The sequence below is a fragment of the Saccostrea echinata genome, unplaced genomic scaffold, assembly GCF_033153115.1.
Source record: "Saccostrea echinata isolate AGI-Se365-2 ecotype Australia unplaced genomic scaffold, CSIRO_AGI_Sech_v1 ptg000009l, whole genome shotgun sequence".
Taxonomy (NCBI): Eukaryota; Metazoa; Mollusca; class Bivalvia; order Ostreida; family Ostreidae; genus Saccostrea; species Saccostrea echinata.
In genome coordinates this window covers 12806006-12833264 of record NW_026889758.1, presented here as the reverse complement: position 1 = coordinate 12833264, position 27259 = coordinate 12806006, and the positions used below count along the sequence as shown (strand labels likewise).

Below are 27259 nucleotides of genomic sequence, written 5' to 3'. Positions count from 1 at the left end.
TGTATCTTAGTGTAGTCTACTTGTGTGCCAAGTTATATTGAAATCGGACCAAAACTGTAGGAGGAGTAGCGTTTTAAAGGAATTTCACAGAAATTTCTATTTTTAGTAACCATGGCAACACCGTCCATCGAAATCAAAAAAACCGATGCACTAAATTATGTATCTTAGTGTAGTGTACTTGTGTGCCAAGTTATATTGAAATCGGACCAAAACTGTAGGAGGAGTAGCGTTTTAAAGGAATTTCACAGAAATTTCTATTTTTAGTAACCATGGCAACACCGTCCATCGAAATCAAAAACCGATGCACTAAATTATGTATCTTAGTGTAGTCTACTTGTGTGCCAAGTTATATTGAAATCGGACCAAAACTGTAGGAGGAGTAGCGTTTTAAAGGAATTTCACAGAAATTTCTATTTTTAGTAACCATGGCAACACCGTCCATCGAAATCAAAAACCGATGCACTAAATTATGTATCTTAGTGTAGTCTACTTGTGTGCCAAGTTATATTGAAATCGGACCAAAACTGTAGGAGGAGTAGCGTTTTAAAGGAATTTCACAGAAATTTCTATTTTTAGTAACCATGGCAACACCGTCCATTGAAATCAAAAACCGATGCACTAAATTATGTATCTTAGTGTAGTCTACTTGTGTACCAAGTTATATTGAAATCGGACCAAAACTGTAGGAGGAGTAGCGTTTTAAAGGAATTTCACAGAAATTTCTATTTTTAGTAACCATGGCAACACCGTCCATCGAAATCAAAAACCGATGCTCTAAATTATGTATCTTAGTGTAGTCTACTTGTGTGCCAAGTTATATTGAAATCGGACCAAAACTGTAGGAGGAGTAGCGTTTTAAAGGAATTTCACAGAAATTTCTATTTTTAGTAACCATGGCAACACCGTCCATCGAAATCAAAAACCGATGCACTAAATTATGTATCCTAGTGTAGTGTACTTGTGTGCCAAGTTATATTGAAATCGGACCAAAACTGTAGGAGGAGTAGCGTTTTAAAGGAATTTCACAGAAATTTCTATTTTTAGTAACCATGGCAACACCGTCCATCGAAATCAAAAACCGATGCACCAAATTATGTATCTTAGTGTAGTCTACTTGTGTGCCAAGTTATATTGAAATCGAACCAAAACTGTAGGAGGAGTAGCGTTTTAAAGGAATTTCACAGAAATTTCTATTTTTAGTAACCATGGCAACACCGTCCATCGAAATCAAAAACCGATGCACTAAATTATGTATCTTAGTGTAGTCTACTTGTGTGCCAAGTTATATTGAAATCGGACCAAAACTGTAGGAGGAGTAGCGTTTTGAAAAATTGTTTACAGACAGACGGACAGACAGACAGACAGACGGACGGACGGACACCTTACTATCGCATAAGCTCTTCTGGTCTCTGACCAGTAGAGCTAAAAATATAATCATAAACATTGAAACATTATAAATATTGAAAAAGGGCAAATATAAAAATTTAGAGTTGTTGATAGTTCAGCCCCAGATAGTCTGTAAATTTCCCTTAAAACTGGTGGCATGCCAAAGGAAACATGGGTAATAATTCAGATAACATTCAAAATAATTTTCTTTCCATTATCCTGCTACATATTAGTACATATTCAAGCACCGTCTAAGATTTTTTTTCATATGTCTGCAGTTTTTAAATACTTTACTCACATACCTGTTGTTTATAATATTCATTTTAGGACATTTTAAAAAAAAATCATTCAACGACAGAACAAAAAACTTAACATATGCAACTTAAGGAAAAAGTAAGTGCCTTCTGTAATGATTTGAAACACTTTCAATCGCAGTATTAGAAAAAAAACAGGGAGACTCCAAGAAAGTTGACGAAATCAGTTCAATGATCGAGGGTTTAGTTCCGCCGTTTTCGCAGCAGCAGGTACGTTATATATTATCAGACATCGTAGCTGAAGGTTCTACCTGGTATTGTACAAGATAATGATTTTTCTATCTACAGAAAATCACAGTGTATTAACAAATAACCCAACTGAATCAGACAATGAGTCTCCCCCGGTCAAGAGATAATAAGAAAATATGGTTGTCGTTACGACCAATGAAACTAATTTAAAGACGGGAACTCATAGTATCATATTGAAAAGACCATGTCAACAGCTGGAACTAAGCAAAGCCTCTGGAAGTCTGCAGTAGATCTTCTTTCACGATAATCCATCAATAGAAATAAATAAGTCGATTCGTCAAAAAGGAATAAACAGGATAATCCAAATCACGACATAACGAATAAGACTGTAGGAGTGTTATGAATATTCTACAGACTTTTGCTTTTCTGATCATTTGCTGAAAATATGTATATTTCAATGTTGATTTTGTTTATTTTTCATATTTTGGGGTTTTAAATTACATTACTTCATATTTTTTAAATTTTGAAAACATTTATAGTAAAAAAAAATGAAACAAGAACACATTTGACTTCCGTAAACGTTAGGGGGAAAAAACAACATATATGTCAAACTTTACACATCAATTGACCTTTTCACAAAAAATCTTAGTCTATCTTAAGTTTTAATTAGATAAATCTAAAATCAGCTTCATGAAAGCATTCTTTTGTGAACAAAAACACATGAACGCTGAGACACAAATAACAGTCATTTTTATTTATGTCTTTGGTGACAGTAACGCCAGCTTTTTGCACTTAAGATTGTCTTAAACTTGTACTCTTGGAAAAGGAGCTTTATCGCAAGTTGTCACTTAAAAAGAAAGATTTGTCTTTTTGTGAAAAATCAACAGACTTGTGGAAGATCCTTATCAGAGGAACTAATGGATCTTTATTTTCCTCTCATCCTTTCTGCCTTCAGCTTATCACGTGTCAAAGTTTTCATCAGGAGAGCACTTGTTAATGCTGGAAAGTCAAAAAGTGGATCACGCTTGTAAATCTTAGGCTGGTAATATGCGCAAATGGACAAGATTTATCGAGTCATTCTAATTTTTATTGAATGAAAATTCTTTAACTTCACTTTTTTCAGTTACATGTTCCTTAATAAGTGACATTCAGATTATGTTGAAAGTTAAAAATCCTCAATAATTACATATTAAAGCATTATGAAGAAGGGGAAAAACTGACATTGAAAAATTAATACCGAGATGGTTGCGTTTCAATTACAGAGAATTTTACGATTTGCATACATTAAAGATAGATAATTGAAGAAAAATACGTAAGTGTGGAATACAGATTGGGTCACATTGTTCACAATCGCTCCATCGGGGTCGATAATAATACGATGACAATCACAATGAAGCTATAGTTAGTTCGATAATGCAATGGACGATGGTGCGATGGCACGACGATGCGTTGATACAATGACGATAACACAATGGTGCAATAACAGTTTGCGATGGCGATGATGATGAATCAATGCTCACTAAAGCTCCAATGTGCCTTTGCTCCATCGTCATCGCACCATCGTGTCATCGTCATCGCACCATATCCCCAGAAGTTAATGCGCGATAGTGAACTACATGGCCATCCAGATTCCATACAAAAGCCGCCACAAAAAAAATAAATAGTGGAAAAAAGCGAGAATTTTAACAGTAAAAGTGTGACGCCAGGCATCACTTGAGTTATACTATCTATGAGAGAGGGCGGTATAAATATAAAACAGGCTGTCAAATTTGACCACAGGGCAAAGGTACCAATTAAAAAATTTTTAATAAATTATTCCTTGATCAGGACCTATCAAAATATCATCATTTTATTTAGGGGCAGGCCTGCACTCTAGATTTCTAAGCCAAAATCCTTACAAAATCTGCATTTAAAGGGGGAAAATTTGTTAAAGCCAACTATTATTCTAAAATTGCAAAAACTCAAATAAGTGAACAGAAATCACCATTGTTTACTTATATTTGAGAAATACATGTAAATAATGTATTCAAATACTTTATCTTGGTCTAATCCATTACAAGTGTCTTACACTATTGATTTCCATTTATTCTATCTTACATCTATGGGAAGATTTTTCTACCTGATTAACTACCTCAAAATTTGAACTCTTCAATGAGCACTGATTAGAGCTTCCTTAATAAGTGCAAATTACAGCTGAATAAAAGAAATTATTCTTTAATTAAATTCTCTATTTAAACTTTGCTATGAATCATCATAATTACAGAAGTACAATGACGTGGTAAAAAATTTTGTTTGCATGGAATGGTTTGAACTTTCTTTTGAATGTTGGTCATTACAAAATGACACCCCAAGTCTTCAGAAAGGAGAAAATTATCTCACATGCTTCACTTGAATACCTGTAGAAGAGGTATTCTATAAACAGTCATAAATGCAAAAGCCAATCAGTTAACAATCTCCATAAACATCGGGTACACACTTGTTTGATTGATGCATGTGTTGTGATAACTTAAATAAACATGATAAATACATGAATTATGTACATATTCTTGCAATACATAAGTTTTATAGAAGTGGGACTTTTCACTCTCTTTTTTCCTAGCTCCATAAAATCCCCTTTTCAGCAAAACTTGTGTTGCAAGTCACAGAAAATGGGGTGTCCATAACATTGCGACAATAATTTGCTTTCTCCTTTCTAAAGAAATGGGTGTGTCATTATGTAACAATCAACGACCAATAGGAAAGACCAAAACATTCCATCCTAACCAAGAATCTTCCACTTCATGGAGTTCATGAATCATTGTACCACTGTCCGATTCCTTACTACAAACAGAAGTAGAATAAGAGAATATCAAAGATGAATAAATACATGTATTTATGCAATGATACATCTTCCATAATTAAAAAAAATTATCTGTAATATGTTCTTAATTACAGGTTCATAAACATTCATAAGTCTTTTTTTTTTGTTTAATAGAAAATGGGCGATGAAAAAATAGTCTTTGTATGCTAGGCTGTTACGGAAGGAGAGTAGTTCCTAGAAATTCTGTCAAAGTCATTCTCCTGTGAAAAACAAATAGAATTTATTAAATATGGACAAATGAAAGAAAAAACTTATAAACATGTATTTGATTTTATGTTAGACTAGAGGTCCATGGGCCACAATGCTCACTTGAGTCACATTGGCCCTGCTGTTCTTCTTCAGATTTTTAAAGATTTTCCCCTTTATTCCAATGAAAAAATCTGACTCCATTTTGTGGCTCCTACTAGGCCTCAAGGGGATATGATTTAACCAGATTGAATCCACACAACACTGGAATGCTTTCATATCAATATGACTAACATGGCCTTGCTGTTCTGTAGATTAAGATTTTTTTTCCCCAGTACACTAGCATTATGTAAAATCTGATCTCTGATCTTACCCCCACCCTAACCCCATGATCCATAATTTGATTGATTGATTGAATGTTGTTTTTTACATCCCATTTGAGAATTTTTCACTCATATAGAGAGGTCACCATGTACCGATGAAGGGCTTCAAATTTTGACCTTTACTTGGCACTCAGGGCCATTGAGAAGTGAGGGATCTTTATCGTGCCAATGTCTGCTGTGACACGGGCCTCGATTTTTAAGGTCTCATCTGAAGGAACTGCAACTTTTACTTCAAAGTGCCGAGCGCATGGCGAAGGAACAGTTGCTACCCACTTTTTATCGACTTAGGTCAGTCGCGGCCGAGATTCAAACTCACGACCTCCCCATCATGGAGCGAGCACTCTATCAACTGAGCTACTGTGAACGGTGATCCATAGTTTGAAAAAAAAAATAATAAACAGATCTTGGAAATGCTTACATATTGATATGGGCAATGATTTTAATCTAGGTAGTATAGATTTTAAATTCAGTCAAATTATGACCCCCAGGGGTAGGGTGGGGTGTGAACAACAATAGCGAATCAAAGTCTTACATGGAAATATATAGGAAAAATTCTTTTAAAAATCTGATGAGGAACAGCTGGGTCATGCTGAAAATTATTCATACGCAACTGTCATAAGGTAGTCTAAAGGATGCTTCCATATAAATATGGTAAATCATGACCCTGCTGTTCTTCTTTAGAATATTTTTCCTGTGTAAAACTTTGATCCCCTATGGTGGCCCTACCCTATCCCCAGTGACCATGATTTGAACAAACTTAATTATATATGATGTCATGAAGCTTTCATAAAAGTTCCCCAGGGGCCACGATTTGAACAAACTAAACTATACATGATGTCAGGAAGCTTTCATACAAGTTTCATTTTTTTTCTGACCCAGTAATTTTTAAAAGATGTCACCATATTTTCACCAATTCTTAATTATCTCCCCTTTAAAGAGAGCATGGCTTTTCAAATCTCTTTCACCAAAGGATGATTTGTGGCAAGTTTGGTTGATATATAGGCCTTGTAGTTTTTGGAGAAGATGAAAATATGAAAAGTTATGCACATACATCAGAAAAACTTCGATCAGAAAAGCTCACTTGAGCCTCTGGCACAAATGCGCTAAAAAAGGATTTGACTTAAGTAGGTTACTCATTTAAAGTATTGCCTTGATATCTTTAAAAATTTCATTCAGCATTATCTATTACATATTAATGGTTTCCCAATATTTGAATTTGATTAATGTGTGTGCTGACCTTTTGTAAATAATCCCTGACAAATGGATGGCTGCGATGAGAGTCTTTCAGTTGTGATACATATCTATTACTGACCTATCAATAAAGAAACAGGAAATTTAAACAGATGAATTAAAACTGTACAATATTACTATATAAATTAAGAAATGACTAGCAAATTTAAATCAATCAAATTTATGCAGTTACTGTGAAATCATTTTATTTTATGGGGGTCAATGTTCACATCTACGCAAAATTTAACTGGTCCATGGGGACACGAATTTCTTGGGTAAATTTACACAGTAGATTCAGTGAGTTAATACATTGTCAAAATAATTGTTCAGTGGGAATGTAAATTCGTGGGTAAGGGTGACCCCAGAAATCTACAAACATTATGATATTCAAATGGAGATTTACTTATTCAATGTATGCTCCATGTGAACTTTTTTTTTCAGATGACAAAACAAGTCTTTTCACTTATACAGTGTAACATAGTTTAATATAGTTATAATTGATACTGATATGTAATTTTCATCCATTTTAGTAAACAAGCTATAATTAAAAAACCTCTCACATCCATAAATTATACAGACCTCTGGTGGTTTTCCGATATGCTGTGTTAAAACAATCATGTTCACAAGAGTCTCTGCATTATTGGAATCCTACAATAAAACATTTTACATTTATTTATTCACTAATTTATATATACACACACACACAGTTGAACTTTGGTATCTCAAACATGGATATCTCGAATTCTATGGATATGTAGAGGTGATTTTGAAGTCCCAAGTGCTTATTTCTTAATTATTTTAACCTGGATATCTTGAATCCTCAGATATCTCAAAGTATTTTCTTGGTCCCATTTAGTTTGAGATAACGAGGTCCGACTGTATATAATGATTGATTTCAATGTTTGAATTGAACATTCTTCATGAATATTGATAATTACACAATTCTACTACATATATAAGCTTTGAATATTACCTTGTCCATGGCCTCTTGCAGTACAGATTCAGCATCATCAAATTTCCCCTGTGCAATATAACAGGCTGCCTGACCATTCAGTAACAGAGGTGTAGAATTGTGTTTGTCTGCCATCTCTTGGAAAATGTAATAAGCATCCTGATATTTCTCCCCTCCCTATAATACATACAGGTAGGAACATTTACAATTAACACATCAATGAATGTTTAATAACTTGTTGGAACACTATAAGATTAATGTCCCTATATAAGTTTTCTCTCAGCCTAATATAACCAGGAACAATGAATGAATGCTTTAGACTTTGTTTAGCTACACTATAAGATATATGAAAAATAATTTCTGGTGTGTCTGTGAAATGTTCATATGCTTCTTGTTAAAGGATGAAAGTTCATGAAACATAATTTACAATGTGAATTCTAGGAACCAAGAACCATTTGGATAGATTTTAATACACTGAGAATTACATACGAAATTGTGTGATTACATACATACATACATAATGATTACATACATGTAATAATGCATGATTATTTCAGATGTGAGTAGTATATGTAATAATATAATAACAAACAGAATGTAAAAACGTACCACAGCCAGATTAAACCAGGCCTGAGCCAGTTGTGTGAGAATGTTGTCCTCATCAATCTCCTGCATTCTCTTAAGCTCTTTCCTTAAATTCAAATAAACAGCAATTTGTTAGAATTTACAAACTAGAAAGTACTTATCCACGAAGATCACCTTTGGTATTTTTATACCTACGGGGGGGGGGGGGGGGGGGGGGGGATATTCTTTAATGAAACACACTTTTATTTCAAATCATCAAAATAACTTTATCTTTCTTCAAGACAAAAAAAATTTAAACTCTTTCATTATGAAGACATTTATGAAAACCCACACTGATTACAGTTTGCATACAGGACAATTTACACAAAGATCAGCTGTATTGAGCTAAGAAAATTAAGGAGTAGATCAGGAATTATGGAATATCATATAAGCAAAATTTTTAGTGAGGATTCAATTTTGGTATTATTAGCAAGAGTGTTGATCTCGCTATCAAAATTGAATATTGGTAACAGTACATTCTGCATTGGACTTATGACTTATCTTTCATGGCATTATATAATTGCTCAAATTACTTCTATAAATATATACCAATTTTTGGATTTGCTAAATTTGTGCCTTGCTAAGAATTCACTTATTGACATATGGTACAAATATTTACCTTGCAAGGTCAACTCGATCTAACTTGAGTAAAATCTGGATAGTAAGACCAATGCTGAAAATAATAGAGAAAAAAACAAAGGTATTTAAAAGATTACAGACTCAATCAAAATTTTACAAGGGCACTGCAAAGCCAAGCATCCCCTCACAAAAGAGCACACTGATCCCGATATAAATTATTACTTACATAACTTAGTTACGCACACACTCATTCACCCCCTCCTACCCCCCCCCCCCCCCCCCCACACACACACACACAAGCACTTTACTACATCCCTTCCAACTTTGTTGTGAGGTGATAATAAAAATTCTCTGGCAGGGACCTCTTGAAAATTGATTTTTTTCCCCCATCATTTTAATGCAAGATATTCATTACTTGTAGAAAGGTCATTTTAAAGAGCTACAACAATAAAATCTTACCATTCTAGGGCATCGGATTGATGCAGAGCTCTCAATGCAGCATCACTGTTCTAAAAAGGAAACAATAAACATATTACTCAACTGTCAAAAACTTCAAGAATGTTTATGTAGAAGTTAAAATCATAATCAATTTGGAGGTGCTAAACTAAACATTGAATACTGTAAACTTGTTAAGTCTGAATTTGCAGATTTAGCAAAGTTTTGAGATCCCTGGCAAACATCTCAACAATTGCTTACAAAATTGGTTATAATGAACACCAATATAACAAATTTATAGCTAACTGATTTTGTTTCTCATACAGGTTAAGTATAACGAAATTTACATCTTTTTGAATTTATTAAGATCTCAAATTTTAAAATATTGAACTGACACCATTTTTCTCAAGTATTTATATTTAAAATTGAATTCATCAGAAAACTGTGGTACTTTTAAACAAATTGTACAAGACTATTGGACTGACTTGTTCATGGTTGTAGATTGAGGCAGCCATGACTAAGAATGTGCTGTTGGAAACATCAACACTTGAACTCATCTTCTGGTCCAAGTCCCTTACTATAGAAGCTCTATCAAAGATAACAAATATTACATCCAGGCTCTCAACAAAATTAAAGAGTTTTTGTCATTATTTGTTGGCTTCTGGAAATAATATAAGTTTAAAACTTTACATAAAAACTTGTGACAAAGAAAAATTTAAATGCAACAAAATAAATGAAACTAACAAAACCAGAATATTTTTAACTACATTGTTCCCATCAATGGATAGTTATCTTCAGAGTAAATCAGGATTCTTGATAATAATGAAAATGGCACTGCATGTACTCAAAACTCTAAACATGCAAGTGTCTCATAACATTTAAGCATGTGCCATCGAAGAACAATGAATTTCTAAGAGACATTTGGAAAAATTAATTTGTATGACTACCAGTATGTATGACAAGGTATCTTAGCAAATATCTTAGCAAATATCAACAAGTTGAGAATTCATACAAGTTTTAATGGTAAATTCATCGTGAAATTTGATTTATTTGTATAGATCTATCATACATGTATATGTTAAGCTACCTCTTGCTTTCACTGGATAAATAGTCAGCAAACATCTTAACTGCCTGCAGTTCTGGAGGGTGTGAAGAATTAATTTCATCCAAAACAACACCATATTTTCTCTGAGCCAAGTAAGCCCTGTACATTATAACATCCTTAGCTGTTTTAAGGTCTGGGTTGGGCAGCTGTAACAAAAATAAGATATACATGTGAACTCACTGCTCAAGATACACAAGTGAACTTTTCCTATTTAACTTTTCATATATTGACCATTCAGATTGTTTCTTATTTAACATTTCATGTATTGACCATTGAGATTATTATGTATGCGGTACTGGTAATCAAGCAAATGGGCAGATATCTCAACTGGTTAGGCATTCTGCTAGATTTCCTGGGAGCAAAGATTCAAATCATGGTTTTCTCTTTTCCTATTATAACATTTGGTGTCATAATCTTGCCCTAGATGTGACTAGTGAAGGAGAGCTTTAAAGCTGTGCAACACCAATATCATGACTAAAGGTGCCCTCCCCATCACATCAGGAACGTATAAAATAACGAGATAAGCATCTCTTTCAGTGCCATGTTTATCTGCTCAAAACATCACACACAACCTTATAAGTTTTTCAAAGTATGGGGGTTTTTTTTCAGTAAAAAGTTTGGTGTTTCATAAATCCAATCTGTTCTTTGTGTTCTTATAATTTATAAGAAACCTGGAATATATTTTAAAATTAATTTTAAAGCATATATTGTAAAATAATTTATGTACCTATAAGCAAGATAAGTAAACAAACACCTAAATTCAGCCGAATCTCGGAAAAAGGGCAGATCAGGGGCATATGTTGATTTTGAAAATAAAAAGTAATAATACTTAGATAAGGAGTATAAACTGTACAAAAGACATATATATTTTGATTAAAAAAATAAAACTTGATACTTCATAGATTAAATATAATTGATATACAAAATTTCTTTTGTGAGATATTATGAGACTTGTCTATCCCATTAGTACATGTATATAAGTCCCTGGTCACATTAATATGTATTTCCTAATATTACTTTGTCATTTACATGTACACCCCCTCCCCCACACCAAGTTTGGTACAATCTCTTGATTTAGCTATATAGCTTGAATTAGCTATAAAGCTTTATTAAGCTTTTCAAAATTGCATGATAAAGCTATTTATTTGCAGTTTTTCACAAAAATGTTTTATTGTTAGAAATAAAAAAAGAAGCAAGTAGTAGACTACTCATTTATGTACAATGGGCTATCAAAAAAGCAACCCAAATCAAATATGGTTCTAACATTGCAGCTTTTGAATACTTTTAAGGAAAAGATGTACTTCCATTGTTTGAATAACTGTCCAACACCTTGCGAGTGTTGAGGCGTGGATAAGTATGATTGCTTCACATTGTGCTGAATTATTACCAATCAATGATCTTGTTGACCGTAATTGAGCTCCTTTATAATTTCATTCAAGAAGTAACTGTGGTCACAAATCATCTGTTTTACAAAGTCTAAAAAACTTTTAGAACTTTGAGTACAAAGTCCCTCAAGGAGACACAATTTGTTGGCAAGATAGCTCAGTTGGTAGAGCACCTAACTGGAGATTCAGGGGGCCTGGGTTCAAATCCCAGTCTGGTCCATCACATTTTTCTCCTCTTCCCTGCCATGCCCTGAAAGTGACAGGTGAAAGACCTGCCAGGGAAGAGTCTGGGATGGTGTCTTCGGGGGGCCGAAGACCTTTAAGGTTGGAGGAATATGGCATTCAATCAGGTTTGATCGCTGGTAGCCAGATAGTTCAGTTGGTGGAGCACCTGACTTGAGATTCAGGGGGCCCGGGTTCGAATCACGGTCTGGTCCGTCGCATTTTTCTCCTCTCCCGTTACAGCTAAATCAAGTCTCGAGATTGTGCCGGACCTGCACACTATCCACGATTCTTTACCCTTTCTAAAGTATATCAATATACTAAAAGACAACTTCAAGTGCAGATAATTTACTATAAATTGTACTATGAATCAAAATTAAATACATAATCTAGATCTTAATATTTGACAGGACAACATACAACATATGTGGTACCGATATCTTCTTCTAAATGGAAACATTCACTGAATTTACAGATAAAAACATATTTTTTCAATCATCCTCATAAAATTACCCTTAATTTTTGACATTCATTGATGCATTGCTGATAATTCCCCGTGTATAAAGCTGTTTTGATCTCAAAAATTTCGTCAACATCTTTCTCTGTAGCCATCTTCTCTAAATTATTTAAACGCATGCGTGGCCAACGTGGAAAAAAAATCATAATCAACATGGCGCTTTAATTTGTAAGGGATTGTGTCAAGAATATTTTAATAACATAACCAAATAAAGCTATTTTTAAGCAGTGATTTACATCAAATTTAATTTCAGACTATTAAAGTTTATTTCTTTTCGAAATGATATTATCAACTTATGGATTGTTGCATAAAATTTAAGAAATAAGAAAAGTTGTTTAAAACATAATTTCTAATTTTTACTCATTCCATCAACATGAACTACGTCGTAAAACGCTGTATTTTGATATCACTCAAAATGAGATATTTCATCAATAATGATTTTAAGACGTTACATTATCTTTTATTTTGGGTGTTTGTTATGCTAAGCTATAATTATCCATTCATCATTAATTTAATTTTTGTTTTGTTTACATTTACGACACACAAAAGTTGAATCTAATGGCAGGTGATAGTGTCATGTACCATTTTTAGCACAAAATGTCTTCTATTGTGTTAAAACAACACGATCAAACAAAGGTAGATAGACACAAATTACCAACAAAAGCATGATTATGAATACGATGGTTAACGTAATACTTATGGGAATGAATATCGATATGATTTATTTTGTGGCTTTTGAGACTCTACAGAACAGCTGATTTCTGTGTAAATTGAAGATGCATCATTGATCTTATTGATTGCATTCATTATAACAGTACTTTTTCCAACTGGTTAGATTAATGTCTTTAACGGAGAAAAAATGCATGCATTTACACTGTCGAAAATCAAACATTTGCAATGTGATTGTGTCATCAGGTCATATCTGTGCAATATTTTTTCTTCAATTTTCAATCTGATTCTGAACTAGTAATATTGCATAACAGAGAGAGAGAGAGAGAGAGAGAGGTTGTCAGTTTGTGAGCAATTTTCACTAGTGCACATATGTCACCTGTTAGATTGATATCGTTCATTGAGACAGGCAGGGACTGATTGGTTATTTTTCTTTCAAAATTGTCTTCAAGGAATTATATATAAATGCTCCTTTTTCTTTTTTTTCTCTTTTTCTTTAAAACAAAAATAGCACCAAAATAATCCTAAAACCAAATAAGTCATAATCACATGTGCTGTTAACATTTGCTTCATAATGTCCAAAGTAGAGGAATAGCTCATCCTGTAACTTTCAGAACCTGCTGTTGATGTATACTAGTGAACTTGGCACTAAGTGGTAAACTCAGCACATGGTTAACTTGGCACCAAGTGAAGGTAATTCTGCACCTGGTATACTGGTCACCAAGTGTCTAGTTGACTTGTGCCCAGTTGATTGTCAATAAATTCCATTTGTACATCTTGTCTGTGTTTAAATTTCTGTCTAAATCAATTCTGTTTGAAATGAATTTTGCTGCAAAACAAATGAATGGTATCTACAAATCTACAAAAATATACTTTACAACTCTTTTTTTTTAAATTAAGATTGAATGGTTGTGGTATGATCAACATTCCATCCTGTTCATTAATATTACATGTTCACCAATTAAACATTAATAATATGGCCTAGAATCACTAAATAGCAAAGATTTTTAGGTACATGTTCTGATTAAAAGTTTGAATCTTACTGTTATATTTGATTTTTAAAATTGAATTGTTAAGAATTTCTTTTCATTCTCTAAAACTTTTCGTACAAACAAACTTCTTTTATTTATTACAAGACAATTTTCAAAAAAAAAAAAAATTGCAAAAGGAAGCTGTAAAATTTTGATCATTTGTATATTAGAAAGGTTAGCCATGGACTGTGAGGACCAAGTGGACAGTTTGGAGGGATGGATGGTGGTCAAGGAGGGGCCCTTTGCTGACCAGATGAATCCACCAAAGTTCAATTTTTTAGTCTGCTGGAATGATGAGAAGAAGAAGGTAGCCATTACTAGTCGCCCTCACAGTCGTGTTGTAAGTGACAAAGATAACCTCGGAACAAGGACGGGGATTTTCTCCTTTCGTGAATTAGAAGCCATTCACCAATTACTTTGCCATGTTCATCCTGCCCTGGGGCCCCACTTACCTACCCTTCCAGAGGAACCTCGGTCGTTATGGACGTACTTTGGTTATGAAGAGTGCAATATAGATTACTCACAAGTCTGTTCACAGTTAGAAGAGTATTTGTGTTATGCTTTGGAAATCTGCAAAGAAAAACTTTTGATGTCAACTCTGTTTGAATATGAAGAACACACAGCCGAGGAATATTTCGAAAACATCAGTGAACTTCGTCGCCAAGGATATGAGGATGAAATCGACAAAGCGGAAGATGAATTAAAGAATGTGATTTTTTTGCGTAACAATGCAAGTCATATGACTGATATGAAGGATGTGTATAAATCAGAAGACAATGCTGTCTTTAAGCTGAACATTGCTCTGGCCTCCCTCTACAATTACCTCCTACAGCCTTTCCTTGACGTTAGAGAACTGGCATATAGCCGAGTCATGGAGGCCAAAGAACAGTTGGAGAACCCTGATGTCGGGGCACGCGTAAAGCGAGAATATGGAGCGATGTTTACAGAATGGCAAACACATTACGAGGAAGCTTTAGACAACATTCAGAAGTACTACATTGAATATTATACAAGAACTTCCAGAATCTATGAAGGTAAAGACTCTATTTTCAGGGCTAAAGATTGATTAATTAATGCTTTCTTTATCAGGACCTTAGAACATGGGGGGGGGTGCAGGAGGGGGCACCTCCCCACTTTTTCTGAGTATTGTATTTTCCTATAGTAAATTTTTCCTTAGATTCTGGTTGGCCCCTGTAGCTTAAGGCCAAGCAGTGAGTCTGGTATATTCCAGGATTTGGACTCTTTTTTTTAGGTCACCTGAGTCACTCAGGTGACCTATTGCTATCTGTTTTTGTCCGTCGGCGTGCGTTGTCCGTCGTGCGTCGTGCGTTAACATTTGAACATTTTCAGCTTCTTCTCTGAAACCGCTCAACCAATTTCAACCAATTTTGGCATATAGCATCTATGGGTGAAGGGGAACAAAAATTATGAATTTCATGGTCCCTGCCCCCCTGGGGCCTGAGGGGTGGGGCTAAAACCACCAAAATTAATGCAATCTTTAAAAATCTTCTTCTTTACTCCTGGACATCAAGCAGTCAAACTGTTGACATGATTGTAATAAGCATTAAGCCCTCTACCAAAATTGTGAAATTCATGGCCCCAGGGTCAGGGGTTCTGGTGCTAGGGCAGGGCTATATAGATCATATAGTGAAAGTGCATTATTTCTTTGAAAATCTTCTTCTCTGCTCCTGGGTATTATTGAAACAAATTGAATACATAGTTATGATAAGCAAGGGTGACTCTACCAAAATTGTGAAATTCATGGCCCCAGGGTCAGGGGTTCTGGTGCTAGGGCGGGGCTATATAGATCATATAGTGAAAGTGCATTATTTCTTTGAAAATCTTCTTCTCTGCTCCTGGGTATTATTGAGACAAATTGAATACATAGTTATGATAAGCAAGGGTGACTCTACCAAAATTATGAAATTCAAGGCCCCAGGGTCAGGGGTTCTGGTGCTAAGGGCGGGGCTATATAGATCATATAGTGAAAGTTCATTATTTCTTTGAAAATCTTCTTCTCTACTCCTGGAAATTATTGAAACAAATTGAATACATAGTTATGATAAGCAAGGGTGACTCTACCAAAATTGTGAAATTCATGGCCCCAGGGTCAGGGATTCTGTTGCTAGGGTGGGGCTATATAGATCATATAGTGAAAGTGCATTATTTATTTGAAAATCTTCTTCTCTACTCCTGGGTATTATTGAAACAAATTAAATACATAGTTATGATAAGCAAGAGTGACTCTACCAAAATTGTGAAATTCATGGCCCCAGGGTCAGGGGTTCTGTTGCTAGGACGGGGCTCTATTTATTATATAGTGAAAATACATTAATTCTTCTTTTTCTGCTCCTGGGTATTATTTAAACAAACTAAGTATATAGTTATGATAAGCAAGGATGCCTCTTCCAAAATTGTGAAATTCAAGGCCCCAGGGACAGGGATTCTGGTGCTAGAGCGGGGCTATATAGATCCTATAGTAAAGGTGAATTATTTCTTTGAAAATCTTCTTCTCTGCCCCTGGGTATTTTTTAAACGAACTATGTACACTGTTATGATACGCAAGGATACCTCTTCCAAAATTGTGAATTTCATGGCCCCAGGGTCAAGGGTTCTGGTGAAAAGGGGGGGGGGCTCTATTGATTATATAGTGAAAAAGCAAAATTTCTTTTAAAATATTCTTTTCTGCTTCTGGTTAAAAAGCAAAGAAGCTAAGTGTATAGTTATGATGAGCAAGAGTGCTTTTTCCAGAGTAGTGAATTGCATGACCCCTGGGTCAGATGTGCTAGTTTAAGGGTGGGGCTCTTGATAATATAGTGAAAATGCATTAATTCTATTAAATAATCCTGTCTGCTCCTTAGTGTTAAGCAGATAAACAAAGTGATAACTTATGATGAGCAAACTTCTGGTCCCATGGTCAGAGGCTCTGGTATTTCTTTGGGGGGGGGGGGGGGGGCTCTATTGATAATATAATGAATCTGTAGTAAAAATGCATTATTTCTTTAAAAATCTTCTCTGCACCTGGGCATATCAGAGGCAAAAAGAGTAAAAGTTTTAATAAGGAAGGGTATTTTTACCAGATTTTTGAACATCTGGACTATTTGGTCAAGTGTTCTGGTCCTTGCCTGGGCTCTATTAATTTGTATGCTACTGAGAGGAGTTATTCCCCTTTTCCATTTACTTTTGATGATTAATCACTGTAAATAAAGTATTTGAAAGGTTAATAGAATAAGAGAATTATGCAAGAATTTTTATTGTATAATACAAAAAGTACTTTCATAGTTCTAATGATCAGGTAGACTTGTAATTAATAGATAAATAAAAATGAGACAAAAATAACCTGTTTTATTAAATGTTCATTAAAGACCAAGAGAGGCCAATGTAAGACATCTCCACAAGGAATTTATATAGTACAGAAGCACTGATAGTTTGTTAATATACTGTATGGTGATAGTGAAAAATTGGGAACAGATTTGAACCTAATTTATGAACTGTTTATGAATACTAAACTAATTATTTTGTTGATCCCGATCACCCTATTTTTCTTGCTTTTGGGCAACAAAGTTTCACCTTTCAGTTCATTTTTTTGCTTGTCAGATTATTTTGGTAAGTAGGCCCCCCACTTTTGAAACCGTTGCTATATGTCTGTGTAGTATTATTTGAGATTTACTTTAACAATGCACAGTACAGAGTATGTAATGCATTGTATTTGTAGACATCACGTGGTAGATGAACATTTGGTTTTTAGAGCCTCATTTGATTATTGAAATGATGATGATTGTTTCATTTATTTAGATATGTTAAAAAGAATGAAAGAAGATCAAACTAAATTTGGAAAAACTGCTTTTGAATTGATTGGTGCTGAAAGATTTTTTAGGTAAGAACCATCTGGTACTATTCTTCCATTCAGTCTTATTTAAAAGAGTAGTATTCTACTGACAATCTTCAATTCCAAGTTAAAAAAAAAAAAAAATGAAGTTTCAAAATGATTCAATCTGAGCAAAGTTATATTTATTATTAATTGATGATGCTAAGATGCAACAAAAAATGCAGCAATCAGAGAAAAAAAAATCAGTGAAACTGAAGTTGTGTATCAGTTTAAAATGGCATCTTCCAATTGAAAGGAGATGGACAGGACTTTTTCAGCATGAACATTGTATCTTCTATTTGAAAATATTGTCTCACTCAGATGTTGTCTGTTCTAACTTTTATGGATTTGATTTTAGTATATTTAAGAAAGATTCACAAAGTGGCGCATCCCCTTGCAATAGAGCACATCAATCCCATTATAAATTTTTACCTCCATTGTGAGGGGGGATAATAATAAGATTGGGCAGTTGATATTTTCACCCTTGTTTCTCTATCACATATTATTACTGGTAGTTAAATTCTATGCTAAAACTTTCTTAAGCTTCTAGCACAAGATGTATTTAAGGGCCAGGGACAGTTAGAATTTTAAACATATGTGTGGAGACTAAATAGCTCTATAGGTTGTAGATCAGAAGAGTGTATGGTGTTAATCTGTCTATCTGTTTGTCTGTAAACAATAGAATGGTTTAGCAAACTCTAGTGTACATGTTCTTGTAAGAGTAAACTACAAGTTAGAATATTACATGTACATGTTCACATTATTTTACTTGTTTAGCAATGCATAATGTGTAGCAGTGAATTCCTCGTTGGTTTCCTAAACCTTTGTAATATTTCAAAAGACTACTCCTTAAACAGTTTTGGTCTGATTTCAATAAAAACTTGGTATATAAGTGAACTTTTCTAAGGCATATACTGCAAAGTCTAAGATATAATAAATGGTGGTGTTTTGCCTACTGAAAGTAGTATAATCTATGAATCTATGAATTCAAAATCAAGATGCTCCTAGAGTTTTGATTTGATTTCAGTATAAATGCTTGATACAAGTTTAGAAAGCATGTATACTATATGTAAAACTATGAAAAGTGTTTCAGGTAGGGGCAGCTGCCATCACCAATGTTGTTGGTGTGGTGTAAAGTCTATCTTTTGTTTCAACTAGTTAATAAGCCAGTAGAGCTACAGTCTTACCAGACACTTCTGGTTTCTTTTTTTTTTATTTGTTTGTTTTCTCTTTCTCTCTCTCTTTTGTCTTATTTTGTTTTTATTTGGAATATGTGACTGGCTTATGGTTTGTGCTTTTGAGTGAAGGATTAATTAATTAGTATCTATTTCAGAATAAATGAAGACCTTTGTTTAGAATGTCTTCAGTTGTTAAATAATGAGAAGAATTTGTTTGTACAAGAACGGGATAAAGTAAAGGAGGAGGTGAGAGGAGGTTTAATTTATTTTTAGAAATTTAATTGTCAAAATATAAGGTACGAAAAGATAAACAGACTCATAAATTATTTAAAAGGTATGTGTAATTTCTATAGTCCAACCGGTATTTTAAACAGTGGACATCCTCTACCATTGTTTTACAGATAGCGAGTGTAGAGGACAAACCAGGGGCCATCAAAGAGCTGGAGAGACTAGAGGGGGTGGTGTTTGATTGGCAAATCCGGGTACAGCAACAACAAATGGCTATTCTTGATGAGGAAGAAAAACTGATTAGAACCCAGATGGAGGCTATTACTAATCAGATAAAAGGTATGAATGATAAATATATGGTTACTTTAATTACTTATGATAAAAAGAAGTTTGTTCTTTAAGGACTAAAGAGCAGTTTTTGTTAAAATTTGTATTTGAACTGAAGGATATGTCAGTGTTTGTTTATGTGTCAGCTAAAGAAGACATCCCTGTTTTTTACGATGCTGTGGAGGATGTGGGTGACCTTAGTTCAGATGAGGAGTTCCCACTCAAGTCCTCCGCAGACCCTCGAATTGTGGCTCTACGTAGTAAGCTTACCTCCATCACACGGAGAAGAGCCAAGATACGCAACGTTAAGGTCAGTTAAGAGAAGGATCAATTAAAAATATTAAACTTAATGTCAGGTATGTAAGTACATGTGGCATTGTACTGTTGATTGAATGATACCATATCAGTTTATTTAGCATATAAACCCAGTCAAATAACTATGAAATCACTTTAAAATGTAGTAAAATAGATTATTTTTCCTCTTTAATGGAGATATTTTACATGTATGCAGAATGCAGTAATGTTAAATTTAGATATATTATGAGTTTTGATTTTTTAACTGTTGAGTAAATATCATTAAGGTGTATTCTACTACAGTTATTGCCGAGATCAAAGAAATGCTGCGGCCATTATTCTCCAATAAATCACGAATGTCATCAAAAAATTATCAGATCAGAAACACATCCAAAACTTGTAAAGGAGAATTAAAAATGTGACTTAAGAATATAATACTTATTTAGACAATATTGTTGTCTTGTCTTCTGCAATCTACTTGTTGTGTGTTGCCTAAAACAGCTGAAAAAATGCCTGTTTTTATAGTTTAAATTAAAGGGGCTGTTCTATGGAGCTCCCCATAACATTTACACTCCAAGAATTTACTGTTAAAGCAGTTACTATAGTAAATTGATGACAGATTTTGTTATTTCGTAATCATGAAAATTAATTAATATATGTTGCAAACAAAATTATAAATGATTAAAGGATATTTGGAATCTAACGAAAGCTCTAATCGTCTGCATTCCTTTGCAATCAATACACAAGTAAACAAAGAAGTTGACCCTCAGGCGTTACATGGAACAACCAAAGCACGACATCGTGATCTAATTCGTTTTTCTATAGAGGAAGCGTCCAATCATATTTTAGAGCTCTTAGTAGAATACAAATAAAGTTCTTGTTGTCATGAATAATGCAGAATAACTTCCTCAGTCTCAAAATGTTGTTTGAAATGTAAAAGCCTCGGCTAATGGCTCAGCTTTTATCTTTTAAAACAAAATTTCTTGACCTCGGAATTTAACCAGCAACATTCACGAAAACAAAAACTTTATTTCTTAAATATATTGTTGTTTTATAAGGCCTCATTGGAAAGGAAATTCAAATCTAAAATTCAAAAGAAGAAGGATGAAGAGATACAGTTTAAACAACATCATGCCATTCAGATGGTAAATCATTGTATTGATCATTGTAAGGTCTCATTCTTTTAATATTTCTAGGTTTATGTACGTGCATTGTATATCACCTGACATCGGATGAATTTTTTGAAATGATTTTACTAATATTACTGGTGTATCCAATTTTTTCTCATAGTCTGACACAGTGAAATTTGAAATTTTTAATAGATATATAATTTTTTTTGTTCAAGAAAAGGGATTTCAAAAAAGAGGAGGAAGAAAAGAAAAGTGATTTTATAAATGATCAACGCTCAAAGGCCATTAATCGTATCAAAGACTTTAAAATAGTAAGTGAACCTTATATCTAAGATTTTTCAATTAAGATAATTCATGAATCATGATTCAGCAATATCTAGTGCTGTTATATATGTAATAATATATTTCTTAAAATGGAACCAATTTTCATCCAAGAAACCCATTTTGATGCCAGATAATCTTAAGGAAAATAATTTATATTGATATCTAGAGGTTTTATAAGGTTAACATAGGCACTCAGGAATCAGTGACTTTTGTCTATTTTGCTGACTTTTCCTCTGATAGGACTTATACAGACTTTTAAAAAAGTACACCACTTAGATTTTATTCAAAGACTTTATTGCAGAACTTGTTTGCTTTTTAAGCCTATATTCTTTCAAATTTTCATTTTAGAAATATCCAACACCAGAGACAATAAAACCACCTCGATACCAACCACCTAGTCAGAAGAAGACCCCTCTTGAAGAATCCCCCCAGTCCATGCCTGTCTGTGATAAAACATATGTCAAAAAGCCAAGCAGACCTCTTACAAACTCTGAGAAAACTATCAGAATCACAAACACTCCAAAAAAGTCACCTTCTAAGTCAGTTAAGAGCACTGGTAAAGCTAAGCCTACACCCAGGCCTAGAAAATCCCAGGATGTTGTGGATTCAATGCCAGTTACTATTTACACTTCAGAAGGAGGGGAACAAAAACAAAACTCTTCCTCACCAACTCCTCCACCACTCTTAAATCCACCCTCTGCTTGTGTTCCTCCACCCCCTCCCCCTCCTCCTCTAGTGCCACCACCACCTCCTCCACCCCCACCCCCACCACCACCCCCATCAGCAGATGGTCCTCCAGCTAAACTGGTGATTGTAAAGAAGGAAAAAAGGGAAGAGAAACCTAAGGAGAAGGGAGCAGGTCCACCTGATCTGGGATCCATTTTGGCAGGAAAAGGCAAACTGAAGCCTGTCAGTAAGAGTCATCAGAAACAAAAACCCATACCTGGTAAGTCGGAATGGAATCTGATTCAGAAATGGATTTACAGTTGAACTTCATTATCCTGAACACTGATATCTTGAATACCATGAATGCTGTGAGATAGCATTGCATTAATTAGCAAGGCAAAAATTTTTCGTAGCTCCATGCAACTGGTAAATTAATTTACTGGGGTACTTCATATTATTAAAGATTAAAACTTTATTTTTGAATCCAGTTATGTGAAATTCTGATATATCATAGAAAATCAAATGTGATTGACAGCTACAGTATTTGAAATGGATAAATATTAATTCCTATCTTTGTATTTTACATACAGTGAATCCTATGGATAATATTCTAAGCATGATCAAACAAGGAGTCAAACTGAGACCCACGGAAAATAAAGAAGACAAGAAAACGGCACATGACCCAGATATTTTTGACACACCAAGTGACAGTCACATGAGATTGTTACAGGAGAGTTTGAGTCGAATCAGTAAGTTCACTCGAGAAAGCTCACCTGAATCAGAGGAAGACAGCGAAGAAGAGGATTTGTTTGCCTAATTCAGTGCTTTCATTACCTTGGTTTATTGCTTTTGTCCTAAAACTGCCATTTTGTCTGTGTTATTTTTCATCTACAAACTTTCTTTAATTATATGATGTAAATTTATTTATTCATATCACTTGATTAGCTCTAGTACTGTAAGCCAGATGCTCAAGTGGACATTTCTTGATTGGCATTTGTCAGTTGTCTGTCAACCAATTTAGTTCAACTAAACTTTCCACAAAGCATTCTTTGATGAAGAATGATAAACTCCAGTGTTCTCTGTCAGTAGAAATGGATACTAAAAAAGAATATATAAAGATATATAAAGTTGAGATAATGTCATTTAAAACCACATATCCAGGTTTGAAATTTGTTAAAGATTTGTTCAATATTCAACAGAAGTTGTCCAATCATGGCCTTAGACTTAGTGATAGGCCAGTTAAGAGTCCAACATTTATGAAGTTCAATCATACAAACCAGGTCGAGTGAGTGAGCTAGGTCTGGGCATTTCAATGCAAATGAGCTAATTAAGACACATAAGAGGTTGTCTTCTATACAGAGAAGGTTTAAACTCTTTTTCTTAGACACATAATGTATCCCTTTATGTGATCAAATTACCAGTAATAATGAAGTCCTATTATGATGTCAGTGATGACCTCCCATTATTAAAGATTTTATAGCAGTATACTTACATTACCTCTGGATCCACCCATTTTATTTAATTTTACAGAAACCATATTTAATAATAAGAATAAGAATACTCCACACATTCATGGTATTGCTACACAAATGCTCACAGTTCAATTAATTATCAAGTTACTATTTGTGAAGTTTTGAGTTGAAACACAGTAAAAATACATAGTCCACTATAAGTATTATAGTATTGTATAGTCTGATCAAATGTGTCAGATTTGTACAATCACATCAAACTTAGGATTATAATCTTGTTATTTTACAATGTTTTAGAAAACTGGAATAAGATATATCTGTGAAGCAAAGCTGTTATGTGGATGCTCTCTATTACCTCAAGTTGTACAGAAGAATGATATAATGTGAACTATCTATAACATGTTGTGGGTAATAAGTATGTATTAGAAAGAGATTTTAAACTTTCTCTGTATAATTGGCATCGATCCCTCTTACGTATTTTAATTAGCTCATATGAATAGAATCGCCCATACTTAGCCTTAAGTCACTTGTGTGAGCATTGTGGCCCTTAATTCTAGAACACGGCACCCTTGGCATTGATTTTTTGGGTGTTGCTATATTCAATTTAATAATTGCAAAATTCTTCCATTTTTAATATTCTCTAGGCTGTTTAACAATCATGAAATGTTGATGTACTTAACAGTCAAGTTACATTTTAAATAATTTCTTTTAACAAGATGTGTGTACATGTACTGCCATTTTAAATTATCTCTTTTGATAAGGTGTCAAGTCACACAATTGTTCATAAATCACTCATAGTAAGGAATTACTTTGTCTTGAATTATGTATGCATTTATTTATTTATTTTGTAATTATCACTTATTTTTGCCATGTCTGCAGAAGTAAAGTTGGCATCAATGTGCCAGTCTATGTTTTAGTTTTTGCCTTGACCAAAGTACTTAGATACAAAGGGTGGGTTATAAATTATAGCATCCTTATGAAAGGGGAGTTTCTGAAAATACCAGATATACACACAGATACAATTTACTCCATTTAACCTCCAGGTATCTGTAGAGAGAAGGGCTGTAACATTTGTTTTTAATTTAAATTATGCTTAAGAATAATGATTTCTTGAGAATATTTAATTTGGTCATCAATTTAATTCAAATTAAATCTTCCAGGTAAAAAAAAATATGTGAATAAGTGAACATTATTTAGGAATATTTTTCATTCAAAGAAAGATAATTTAGATCATTCAAATAATTGATTTTTTTTTCAAATAACTATAACATGTTTATACGTGTTGAACCATTTTCAACTAAAAATAAATATTATTACCCTCAGGCACTGAAAATAATTGGATGGGTTCTAAATTCATCGGATGTGTATCCATAGTGAACTTAAAGTATAAGGCATAATGAACAGATCTAAGGACAACTGTCTAAACAGCTTTTTTTGTCATGAATTGCAATATTCCAGTTTAACAATTAATTCAAAAATGGTCAATATTCAAGTTAAACTTTAAAAAGAGCACAACCTCCAATCTAAGGTTTATAAGTGTATGTTAGAACTTTTAGTGTTTATTATGAATGACAATCAGAAGTACTTCTGATCTAGCTGGTTCTAAATGTCTATCATATGTCCTTCTGTAAAAAATACAAAATTCCACTCCTCTTCCACTTTCCTTCCAATTTTGATAAAACTTGGTACTTGATAATGAAAAAATGTGCGACTTTTATACTACTGCCGGTATAAGTAGAGCTACATCATGTCGGAGACTTCTTGTTTAGTGTTTGGAATTGGATGTACTGTAAGAACTGATTTAATAGCCAATTGACAGGACCATTTTGTGCATAAATTAAACCTAACAAGTTTATAAATATAACGTAAATTGTGACCTTGAAATGAATAACATTGACCTCATATTTTCAGAATGAACTTAAATTTCTTGAACAATGTGAAGGATAAATTTATATGTTAATTAATGCATTTTGGCATTATTTGTCTATATTTTTATACCAAAGAAAACTTTCTTAAAGAGCTAGGTCACTTTATGCATAAAATGGCCCTGTAGTTACTGGTATACCAATTCATATACTAACACCCTATGTCCCAGTTCAAGCATCAGTATAAAGACTTGGTACTTTTATTTCCTATAACAAAGTTTCCTCTTAGAGTGCAGGTACAGTGTATAGGAGAAAAGGCTTTGTAAAACTGCAGTATTCTTGAACTTTTGCAGAAAAGAGGTGTATTTTAGTACCTTTGGCAAGTCGAATTAAAATATGAGCACATGTACCCCTCAATCCAAAAAAATAAGTGTGTTTTATAATCTTCAGAAACAGTTCCATTGTTACATAATTGCACATTTTGCAGAGGTTGTGCTCTATGAGAAATATTGAAAAACAAATTAAGCTTTTGCCTATTTTTTAAGACATTTTCAGGATATGGGAATAATGATCCAATTCATGATGTCATGATGCATTGACTAGCCAGAAAATTACAGTTATCATTTTCAATAGATATGCAGTCACCAAGAGTCCAAATGATATTTAATGCATCATCGACTAAAACTGAGTAGTTTTTTTTGTTTTTGTTTTTTTTTTTTTTAGAGAAATTCACAGGGCAAAAAAAAAAAAAACCAAGTGAACCTTGCTCTCAGACTACTTGTATTAATAAATGTTCTTAAAAAATTACAACTACACTGTATACATGTTAACTAAATTGTCACAGGTAAACTTGAATTGAAAGAGTGTCTTGCTATGGAATAATATTCTTCAAACATTTTAAAGCTGTTAATTATCTTTGTTGTTCGATTTGTATAGGTTTTATGGCTTGTTTCTCCTGGTTTTCTCAGTGTTGAATATTTTGTTTTTACATATAACACGTTACATGTATCAACTGTTAGTGATTATCTTTTGTAACTTTGTGTGTACTCTTCATAAATATTCAATGAAAAACAAACATACGATGTTAAAGTGATGTAAATTTGATTATCTACATATTAATTGTTAAATTGGAATTTGAATTTCCATCTTAATTTTCTTTAATAAGATACCAATGAAATGTGTATGTTAATCAGAATTACAATGTATGACTCCATACAGTAAAACACGTTTATAACAAAGTGCTAGGAATGGATGATTTTGCTTCATTATAAATGTAATTCATTATATTTTTGTTAAGTATATTATATATTTTAAAGCCACAAGGAATTGAAATCACTTTGCTGTGTCAATTCATTATAAGCGTGTTTGTTATAACTGTGTGTTACTGAATATGGTGTGCCTGACTACATTTATATGAATGTATATTAACAAGCATTTATAGGGGAGTCTAATTTTACATACTGCCATCAGTCTATGTTTCATTGAAATACAGTAACATACACATGAGAACTTTTGTTTGTGATGATTTGTTTGTTTAACGTCCCTTCAAGAATTTTTCACTCATATTGAGATGCCACCACTTGCAGGTGGAGGGCAGCAAATTTAGATCTGTACTTGTCACTCAGGGCTATTGAGCAGTGAGGGATCTTTTTCATGCCAGTACCTACTTTGACATGGGAGCTCAGTTTATATGGTCTCATCTGAAGGACTGGTCTTCACATCACATAGTGGATTCGAACCCGTAACATAAGGATCAACTCCTTACTCTGCGAGCATGTTTGTGATGAAAAAATAACATAGGCTTAATTTTTGTGTGTTGGATCAAGGTTTTTTTTACCATGTT

General features: G+C 33.6%; 3 protein-coding genes across 3 annotated transcripts in view; 2 read left to right on the top strand and 1 right to left on the bottom strand.

Moving 5' to 3' along the window:
* LOC133181800 (electron transfer flavoprotein subunit alpha, mitochondrial-like) overlaps positions 1–18879 on the top strand; it is a 176449-nt gene extending 157570 nt beyond the window's left edge. The window contains exon 11 of the mRNA XM_061316404.1: positions 18870–18879. The gene's annotated coding sequence lies outside the window, so the exon portion shown is untranslated. The remainder of the gene's footprint in view (positions 1–18869) is intronic.
* LOC133183324 (coatomer subunit epsilon-like) lies at positions 4738–12498 on the bottom strand. The gene is made up of 10 exons (XM_061318285.1): positions 12364–12498; positions 10226–10389; positions 9624–9726; positions 9163–9212; positions 8744–8797; positions 8110–8191; positions 7522–7677; positions 7128–7196; positions 6556–6630; positions 4738–4949 (listed from the first exon to the last, which is right to left on the bottom strand). The coding sequence occupies exons 1-10, from the start codon at positions 12484–12486 to the stop codon at positions 4896–4898; spliced, it is 930 nt and encodes a 309-aa protein (XP_061174269.1). The 5' UTR covers positions 12487–12498; the 3' UTR covers positions 4738–4895.
* On the top strand, positions 12921–26925 carry LOC133181797 (junction-mediating and -regulatory protein-like). Its single transcript, XM_061316398.1, has 10 exons — positions 12921–13003; positions 14238–15101; positions 17863–17944; positions 19269–19359; positions 19515–19680; positions 19815–19978; positions 21021–21107; positions 21308–21403; positions 21765–22362; positions 22673–26925. Exons 2-10 carry the CDS (start codon positions 14249–14251, stop codon positions 22897–22899), a joined length of 2364 nt encoding a protein of 787 aa, XP_061172382.1. The 5' UTR covers positions 12921–13003; positions 14238–14248; the 3' UTR covers positions 22900–26925.
* The last annotated feature ends 334 nt before the right edge of the window (positions 26926–27259 follow it).

Bases quoted from the DNA above. Each gene is read 5' to 3' on its own strand.
- LOC133183324 (XM_061318285.1), bottom strand. From the start codon at position 12,486: ATGCGTTTAAATAATTTAGAGAAGATGGCTACAGAGAAAGATGTTGAC. The intron at 10,390-12,363 runs GTAATTTTATGA...TTTTTGTTACAG, and splicing joins ATGAATGTCAAAAATTAAGG to CTGCCCAACCCAGACCTTAA. The intron at 4,950-6,555 runs GTCAGCACACAC...TGTTTTTCACAG, and splicing joins TCAGGGATTATTTACAAAAG to GAGAATGACTTTGACAGAAT.
- LOC133181797 (XM_061316398.1), top strand. From the start codon at position 14,249: ATGGACTGTGAGGACCAAGTGGACAGTTTGGAGGGATGGATGGTGGTC. The intron at 19,681-19,814 runs GTATGAATGATA...TTTATGTGTCAG, and splicing joins TATTACTAATCAGATAAAAG to CTAAAGAAGACATCCCTGTT. The intron at 22,363-22,672 runs GTAAGTCGGAAT...TTTTACATACAG, and splicing joins GAAACAAAAACCCATACCTG to TGAATCCTATGGATAATATT.